We start from the raw sequence: 10,089 nt of genomic DNA on the forward strand, positions 1-10,089 counted from the left end.
TCTCCCTTTCTCCCTCCCTCCCTCCCTCCCTTCCTTCCTTCCTTCCTTCCTTCCTTCCTTCCTTCCTTCCTTCCTTCCTTCCTTCCTTCCTTCCTTCCTTCTTTCCTTCCTCAAATGAGGAAATAGGACAAGAGATAAGAAGAAATTCACTGACAGGTCACAGGGACAAGAAATTGGCCAAACTGGGATTTGAATTGAGGTTCTATGTCCCATGAATCTAGCGTGTTCTCCTTCTCTTGTTGTTGTATATGTTTCTTCATTGCAAAAATGCTTTTGTATGTATAATTTAATTTGATCCTTATGACAATTCCTTGAGGTGGGCAGGGCAAATATGTATTACTCTGATTTTATAATGAGGAAACTGAAGCTTTGGGAAGATAAGTGACTTGCTGATGAATTGTAGAAGCAGGTCTTTTAGTGCTCATTTATTCCATATTGGCCCCTTTTAGGGTCACAGCTTCCAAAAGAGAATTGGCACCCAAGCTCATCCCCTTCCTCTACCATTCAGCCTGTCTCCCCATGCTTGCTCTTCCTACTTCCTCAAGGCACAAATATAGCTTTCACTCGTTAGATATCTTGCTTTTAACTGGGATTCTATTTTCCAGACTACTCTGTCAACGGAGCACCAGGGGACTCATAAAGAAAACTGAAACTCTCATTGCTCATCTTTCTGAACTTTTTTATTGCTGTCTTAGAGAGCTGGTCTCCTGCGGTTATCTCTCCATCAGACACTGACATTTAACTATGAAATTAAGAGAACAGGCAGCTTCTTTTTTCTACTCTTCCTCCCCTGCTGGAGATTAAGAGGTGGAATGCTTGCACCTGTTGATACAATCGAAACACTCTTGTGGGCTCCCTGTAGCTCTCCTTTGTCTTTGAAAATGGTGCATTTTGTGTTGTGTCATTTTCAGGATATTTTGAGAAGTCTTTTAAAAGGAGTCTCTTGGTGATAAGTCTAGGTCAGGCTTGGTTCATCCAATTGGCTGAAAATTAAGGCATTTTTGACAAGTTTGTACTTTTATCCATTTCCAGCCCAATGAGAATATATAAAGTGCCTACTCTGTGCAAGGCATTGGGTATGCAAAGACCAAATAAAAACCATTTCTTCCTCTCTGCGTAGAATGGGGAGGGTAGAGAGAGGGAATGAGATGCAACACATAAAAAGATTAGCATTTACATGATAAAACTTTTTTTGCTGTGTTAATTTCTGTTCTTATTAAATATTATTTTTATTTAAAAAATAAGTCTTTATTGATGTGTTTTGTTTTATCATTACAGTTTTCCACAGGATCCCTCCCCCTCCCATTCCCACAGAACTATCCCATATAACAAGTTACATTTTTTAAAACTACCAAAAAAAGAAAGGAAAAAGGGGAAAAAATCAGCATAACTGATCAACACATTGAAAAAATTTGAGAACATTTGTGAATGCACACTGTCTGTGGACCTCTTACTTCTATAAGGAGTATTCTCTAATATCTCTTCTTTTGAGTCAAACTGGATCTTTATAATTTTGCAAGAAATTAATTTTAAAAATTCTACACTTAGATTCTCCCACCCCATTGAACATTACTATATGTAAGCAAAACAGAAAAAAAGATTGCATATAAAATAATAAAATGGTACTAGGTACAGCTTGCTAACATGAACTTTTTTTATTTGAAAATTTTTATTTAATTAATTTAGAATATTTTCCCATGGTTACATGATTCATGCTCTTTTTCTCTCCTCCTCCTCCCACCCCCTCCCATAGCCAACAAGCAATTCCACTGGGTTTTACATGTGTCATTGATCAAGACCTATTTCAATATTATTAATATTTGCATTAGGGTGATCTTTTAGAGTCTATATCCCCAATCATAGCCCCAATGAACCATATGATCAAACAGTTGTTTTCCTTCTGTTTCTACTCTCACAGTTCTTTCTATGGATGTGGATATCGTTCTTTCTCATGCATCGCTCAGAATTGTCCTGGATCATTGCATTGCTGTTAGTGGAGAAGTACATTACATTCGATTGTACCACAGTGTATCAGTCTCTGTATATAATGTTCTCCTGATTTTGCTCCTTTCACTCTGCATCAGCTCCTGGAGGTCATTCCAGTTCACATGGAATTCCTCCAGTTCATTATTCCTTTGAGCATAATAGTATTCCATTACCAACAGATACCACAATTTATTCATCCATTCTCCAATCGAAGGGCATCCCCTCATTTTCCATTTTTTTTGCCACCACGAAGAGCATGACTACAAATATTTTTGTACAAGTCTTTTCCCTTATTATCTCTTTGAGGTATAACTCCAGCAGTGGTATGGCTAGATCAAAAGGCAGACAGTCTTTTAAAGCCCTTTGGGCATAGTTCCAAATTGCCATCCAGAATGGTTGAATCAATTCACAACTCTACCAGCAATGTATTAATGTCCCAGTTTTGCCACATCCCCTCCAACATTTATTACTTTCCTTTGCTGTCCTTTTAGCCAGTCTGCTAGGTGTGAGATGGTACCTGAGAGTTGTTTTGATTTGCATTTCTCTAATTATAAGAGATTTAGAACACTTTTTCATGTGCTTATTGATAGTTTTGATTTCTTTATCTGAAAATTGCCTATTCATGGCCCTTTCTATTTATCCTATTTATCAACTGGGAAATGGCTTGCTTTTTTGTATAATTAACTTAGCTCTTTATAAATCTGAGTAATTAGATCTTTGTCAGAGTTTTTTGTTATAAAGATTTTTCCCCAATTTATTACTTCCCTTCTAATTTTGATTGGATTGGTTTTGTTTGTACAAACCCTTTTTAATTTAATGTAATCAAAATTATTTATTTTATATCTTGTAATATTTTCTAATGCTTGCTTGGTCTTAAAATCTTTACTTTTTCATGGATCTGACAGGTAAACTATTCTAAAGTTTTCTTCTTTATATTCAAGTCATTCACCCATTCTGAATTTATCTTGGTGTAGGGTTTGAGATGTTGATCTAAACCTAATCTCTCTCATACTGTTTTCCAATTTTCCCAGTAGTTTTTGTCAAATGGTTGGTTTTTGTCCCAAAAGCTGGGCTCTTCGGGTTTATCATACACTGTCTGGCTGAGGTTACTTACCCCAAGTTTATTCCACTGATCTTCCCTTCTGTCTCTTAAACAGTACCAAATTGTTTTGATGACCACTGCTTTATAGTACAGTTTAAGATTTGGTACTGCTAGTTCCCCTTCCACATTTTTTAAAAAATTATTTCCCTTGATATTCTTGTTCTTTTGTTCTTCCAAATGAACTTTTGTTATAGTTTTTTCTAATTCAGTAAAAAAGTTTCTTGGTAGTTTGATAGGTATGGCACTAAATAAGTAAATTAATTTGGGTAGGATGGTCATTTTTATTGCTAACATGAACTTTTGAGGTGGGAGAGAACTAAAAATTAAGAGGATCAGGATAGGATCTCTGTAGGAGAATCCTCATGAGCTGAGCCTTGAAGCTTTCCAAGAGGTGGAAGAGTGTTCTGGGCATGGTGAGGATAGTCTTTGCAAAGGCATAAAGGTGGGAAATGGCTGCTGAGTTCAAGGAATAGCAAGTAGGCTAGTTTGACTGGAACATAGAGGACTATTGTGGTCAGATGAATGTTTTAGGAAGATTATATGGGCAGCTTTTTAGAGGAGGGATTGAAATGGGAAAAGACTGGAAGTCAGGAGTCTATTTGACTAGTCCAAGTGACCATTCATTTTTTGACCATAAGTCTGATGCTCAGTAATAATAATTCATAATTTTAGGATGCTTTAACACTTCTAAAATGCTTTCCTTTTTAACAAAATTAAATTAAAATTTTATTATCATGCAAAACATACTTCCATATGGATCACTGTTGTAAGAGCAAGGTCATACAAAACCAAAACTCCCAAATAAAACCAAAGATAAACTGATGTGAAAGACAACTCCAACAGTTCTTTCTCTGGAGGTGGATAGCATTCCCTGTCATAAGTCTTTCAGGCTTATTATCCCAGATCATTACATGGCTGAGAGTAGCCAAATTTTTACAGATGGTCCTCATACAATATTGCTGTTACTGTGCACAGTGTTTTCCTTGTTCTGCTTATTTCACTCTGCATCAGTTCATGCTGAATTTTCCCAGCTTTCTAAAGTGTTTTACTAACGTGAGCTGGGTAGGTCAGCTGCCATTATTCCCATTTCAGAAGTTGGAAAAATGAGTTACATAGCTTTGGTGATTTTCTAATATGAGTCTCAGCAGGGACTTGAAACAGGTCTGTTGATTTCAAGACCAGTGCTTTTTCCACTGTCTGTCACTACCTCCCAACACAGATTTAGATGTGGTCCTTACCTGGACAGCCCCTGGCTCAAATTTAACAAAGATGGGAACAAGAACAGAAGATCTACTTCCATATTTTGTAGGCTAGAGAAAAATGCTGTCTGCTAAACTCATCTGCAAGAGTTCATTAGATAAACATGGGACCTGGAAAAAGGAGACCTTGGGGCATTTTTGAATTGCCTCCTTCCTCCTAATAACATCCCTGTGAGGAACAGACCTTGAAAGTCCAATGATAAACGTGATCATTAGCACTGTGTGAAGGGAAACAGTGTGAAGGGAAATGGAACCATTTTTCTGAGGATTTTTGCCCAAAGGGCAAGGAGGCCTCTTTTTGTAACTTGTATGACCTTTTTTTTTTCCTGTCCTTGTCTGATCTTCTAAGAGACATTATGGCACTGTGAGGTGCAGAAGAGGTTGTTCCCATTTTCTTACAGGAATACTGAAACCAATCTGGTTATACCAAAACCTCTGACCTGTGGCAAAGTTTACATAGCATTGCAGACTTAGAGCTCTAGTGGACCTTGGATACCATTGAGTCCAACTTCCTAATTTTACAGATGAGGAAACTGAGGTGAGGAATTTGCCCAGGAAGTGCCTGAGGAAGGATAGAACTCCAGGTATTCCCCATTCTAAGTCCAGTGTCCTAACCACTTGGCTATTTTATCACTTAAACATATACCCTTCTGACCTCCATCTCTGTGCTGTGTGACTTTGAGATAGATCATACAGTCATAAGATCTAGAGTTGGAAGGTAGAAGCGTTTCAGTATTGTCCTTTTATTTTACAAAGAACTTTTACAAAGAAACTGGACCCACAGGGGAGAAGTAACTCACCCAAAGCCACTGTTTGGAACTGATAGAAGTGGGATACAGCGGTGTTTTCCTGTCCAGAGTAACTGGGGTTATCTTATCTGTCTGTCTCTAGGCACTGAAAGGGTCCAAGAAACTAATCTTGTCTGTGCATTCCGTTGGGCGCATCCCTGGAGGTTATGTCACCAACCACATCTATACCTGGGTGGATCCTCATGGCCGAAGCATCTCTCCCCCTGGAGGACTTCCCCAGCACCAGAGCAGCTCCCTCCGGAGACAGGATGGGGAGAGGAGGAGCATCCTGCAGTTTCTTCCAGAAGGGGACGAGAAAAAGGTGAGTAGGCAGAAGCCCAGCTGCCCCCGGTTTCCAGACCCGCATCTTTTCCCTCTAGTAATAGGAATGGAGTGGCACTCTGGTACAACATCTGCTTCCCCTTTAAGACCCCGGGCAGTTAAGAGTTTGAAGACGTTGAAATAAAAGGAGGAGGTAGTTCCAGTCCAGACATTGTAAGATAAAAAATTAATATCCAAACATTCCAAGTATCATATTTGACAAGATTTATTAATAATAACTAAAATAAAAGCTAGAGGTAAAAAGGGAGCTAACTCAGAGGCAGTCACGAGAGAAGAGAGCGAGAGGGTGGCCCTACAGGAAACTTATAAACATTACATAAGGACGCAAACTTGGGGACAAAGGGAAAGGGATGCTGGGAGATGAAGTCCAAAGGTACCAGATTTCTAATTATACAACATAACTGTCTGTCCCAAGCCCTGGATATCCTGGGAGCTGGAGCAGTGAGCCGGAACTCGAGCTTGTTTTCAGGACCACCGTAAAGCTAACATGGCTAGGAGAAACACAAGTTACTAGTTAGAAAGGATCTCAGAAGTCGTTCAGTCCAAGCCCTCTTTACCTGAGCAGGAGTTCCCTCTAGGACATTCCTGACAGGAGCTCATCTGGTCTCTATGTGAAAGCCCTCCAGTGAAGGGAAATGACCACTTCCCCGGGCAGCCTGTCCACTTTTTGGACATCTTTAGTGTGTTCCTCTTTGGTAAAGACGTTGCTTAGATGGAGCAGAAATCTGTCTCTGCGATTTTACCCTTCCCTCCTTGTTCTTAGCTTTGCCCTCTGGTGCTAGGCAGAATAAATCTAATCCTTCTTCCTCATGGCAGCTCATTATGTACTTGACAGTTATTATATTCCTTGATTATTATAAAAGAAAGTCTCCTTTTATCTAAGTTAAACATGTCAAATCCTTCAACTAGTTCCCCACGTGGCAAGGTCTCCATGCCCCAGCTTATCAATGTCCTTCCTAAAATAGGATGCTGGGAATCGGACAAATAAGTCTAGATCAGTGATTCCCAAAGTGGGTGCCACTGCCCCCTGGTGGGTGCTGCAGCAATCCAGGGGCCAGGTGATGGCCACAGGTGCATTTATCTTTCCTATTAATTGCTATTAAAATTTTAAAAAATTAATTTCCAGGGGGCTAAGTAATATTTTTTCTGGAAAGAGGGCAGTAGGCCAAAAAAGTTTGGGAACCATTGGCTAGATGTTGTTCACTGGGGCAGCCTAGAGTGAGTCTATGACTTCTTGAGTTCTAGATGAATCTAGTCTTCTCTGAATACAGCCTAGGGTTACTCTTTGGCTATATTTTCACTGTCTTTGCCTCACATTGGCCAGGGGATAGGAATATTCTGGGAGAATCCAGCAGAACTCATGTTTCTTCCCCTCACCTTGGCCCCACTGTTGTATTTTAGAAGCTAAACATCTCTGATTCCCACTTTCAATACCCACTCAGCAAACATCTCCAATCGCCTCATTATCTTGGCCACATTTCTTCCTTTTTTTGCCCGCCCCCCCATCTTTTGTCAAAATACTAAATATTGATTCTAAAGTAGAAGAGTGGTGAGGGGTAGTAGGCAATTGGGGTTAAGCGACTTGCCCAGTCTCACATAATTAGCTGGGCAGTGTCTGAAGTCAGATTTTAACCCAGGTCCTCCCAATTCCAGGCCTGGCTCTTTATAGACCGAGCCACCTAGCTACCCCTGGTTATTCTTCTTTATTGAGAAACAGAACATGAGGAAATTGGGCATTTGGGATGAAAGCAAGACGAATGCTGCAAATATTCAAGACAAACTTTTCTGTTACCCTTCTTGTCCTCTAGTTAGTATAGCAGAATTGGATGTGACTAAAAGATTCATTTGTTCTGATTTGATGAAGCTGAAATGACATTTCAATGAAAGAATTGATAAATGTCATATTCTTTGCCCTAATAGTGTTTATAATCTAGTAGACATGTCATTTTTTTCCGTCATTTTCTGTTATGTCTGACTCTTTGTGGACTACATTTGGGGTTTTTTTGGGCAAAGATAGTGGAGTGGTTTGCCATTTCCTTCTCCAGCTCATTTTACAGATGAGGAAACCAAGGCAAACAGGGTTAAGTGGCTTGACCAGGGTCACACAGTTAGTAAGTGCCTGAGGCTGGATTTGAATTCAGGAAGATGAGTCTTCCTGACTCCAGGCCCCACAATCTATCCACTGCACCACCTAGCTACCCTACTAATTAGATATTTGCATGGTTAAAAAGACAGGGAATGGACCAATGATTTCACTGATGTAGGGAACTCCTAGATGAGGAAACTCCCTCCACCAGTGCAGGTTAGCACCTTCTCTGCAACTGATATATAATCTTAGAGAGTTACCTGAGGCATTTTCTAGGAAATATCAGTGATGGTACTTTAACCAAGACTTCTTGGTTCTTTGGCCAATGATTTCATATAAATATGACCCAGATCAGAGTATGACACATAAATAAGAGGATTACAAAGTGCTAGTTGGTCAGATAAGGGGAGCAAATAACTTCCTCCTGCTGCGTAGTGAGGTAGTAAGAAGGAATTCCAGGAATATTTCGTCATGAGGATAGCATTCAAGCCGTGCCTCAAAAGGATGGGAAGGATGTTGAAAATATGAGCTGGTGGAAGGAGAAGAGGCAGCTAGGTAACAATGTGGCTATAGTGCTAGATCTGGAGTCAGGAAGACCTGAGTTCAAATGTGACCTCGGACACGTCCTAGCTATGTGACCTTGGGCAAATCACTTCACCCTATTTCCTTCCTTTTCCTCATCTGTAAGATGAACTGGAGAAGAAAATGGCAAACTGTTTCAATATCTTTGCCCAAAAAACCCCAAATGGGGTCAGAAAACATGACTGAAATGATGGAACAACAATACAATAAGGAAGGAGGAGAAGGAATTCTAGGTGTAGGGACAATGTGGGGAAAGGTAGAAAGGAAAAACAGTCTGGAACCCAACAGTGACTAGACCTTTCCATCCTGAACCCATTGTAAAAATGGTGCTTATTATGCCAAATTCTATGGGAAAAATGGGAGTTAAAGAAAGATGGGAGATGGTGGGGATGGAGAGGAATGGGACAAGGTGAATATTACAGAGTCTAGAAGGTCCAGCTGGCTTCTGCTCCTCCCTCTGCACCCCTATAATGCAATTGTGGAGTGCAAATATAAGAAAATACCTGTCTGCTGCCACACTCATGCAAGGTCTTCTGATCCAGGCGTCCTGGCTCCAAACCACCCTAAATGCACAAACCTGTGAGCTAGTGATGGAAAGAGAACCTGATTTAGACCCTGGTTCTCGTACTGATTGGCTTTGTTGCCCTGGACAAACCCAGTTTCCTGATTGTAAAGTGGGAATTGTTATACTCACACTATTACTTACCATTTGTTATGGGGAAAGTGTTTAGTCATCCATAAAGTGCTATGTAAATGAGAGTTATAATTTTTGTTTCTAAAAGACTCATAAAGAAGTTCCTACCATGTTGCACACATTAATTAGCCTCTCACACGTTCTGATTGTGTGAGTGTGGGCCAATCCTTCAACTTGGGCAACTCTCCGAGACTAGAACTTATAGAGGAGGTTCTGCCATGAGCTGGCAGATGGAGTTGTTTTAACCTTGGAAATTCCCTAAATCAATGAAATCCCAGATCCAGTCCCTCTCTCCTGATTGGTCAATGGCCAGGAGTACCGCCATACTTCAGGGATATCGATAAAGATATAGATATAGATAGACATGCCTTAAAAGGACTGCCTGCCTCCTAGACTCCTTCAGATCCGAGGAGAGAATGAGACAGATATTACTGTAGGCTTGACAGCTAGAAGCAAACTTAGAGAAAATGTTGTTCAGCCCCCCTACTTTTTGTTTTCTAAATCTTTATCTTCCCATCTTAGAATAAATACTGTGTATTGATTCCAAAACAGAAGAGTAGTAAGGGCTAGACAATGGGGAGTAAGTGACTTGCCCAGGGTTACACAGCTAGGAAATGTCTGAGGCCACATTTGAACCCTAGACCCCCCCATATCTAGGCTTGGCTCTCAATTCTCTGAGCTATATAGCTGGCCCTCCACACCCCCATTTTTACATATTAAGAAATCAAGGCCTAGAAAGGTAAATTGACTTTCTCAGATCGTACAGCCATTCATTAGCAGAATTGGGATTCAAATTCAGATTCTCTGATTCAAAGTGGAAAACTCTTTAGCATAAAAAAGAAAAGAGGAAAATCAATTAGCCAGTCAATTAATAAGCATTTATTAAATACCTACTCTGTATCAGACACTGAGGACATCAATATATATATATTTTTAACCCTTACCTTCCATCTTGGAGTCAATACTGTGTATTGGCTCCAAGGCAGCAGAGTAGTAAGGGTAGGCAATAGAGACAAGTGATTTGCCCAGGGTCACACAGCTGGGAAGTGTCTGAGGTCAGATTTGAACCCAGGACCTCCCATCTCTAGGCCTGAGGACATCAATATTAAAAAACTCTACTCTCAAATAAATAATTTTCTATCAGGGAACACAACCCTCTGTAGGTGTGTTTATAGAGTCAGAGACAGAGAGAGGGAGGTTTATATATATGTATATATATATATACATCTCTCATGTTTATATATATATAT

The 10,089-nt window shown here is 40.1% G+C and overlaps 1 protein-coding gene across 1 annotated transcript in view; it reads left to right on the plus strand.

Moving 5' to 3' along the window:
* Positions 1-10,089, plus strand: part of WHRN (whirlin) — a 162,470-nt gene that overhangs the window by 51,964 nt on the left and 100,417 nt on the right. Inside the window, exon 2 of the mRNA XM_044659773.1 lies at positions 5,239-5,457. Within this exon, the coding sequence (XP_044515708.1) occupies positions 5,239-5,457 (219 nt within the window). The remainder of the gene's footprint in view (positions 1-5,238; positions 5,458-10,089) is intronic.

This window comes from Gracilinanus agilis, chromosome 2 (assembly GCF_016433145.1).
Source record: "Gracilinanus agilis isolate LMUSP501 chromosome 2, AgileGrace, whole genome shotgun sequence".
Lineage (NCBI taxonomy): Eukaryota > Metazoa > Chordata > Mammalia > Didelphimorphia > Didelphidae > Gracilinanus > Gracilinanus agilis.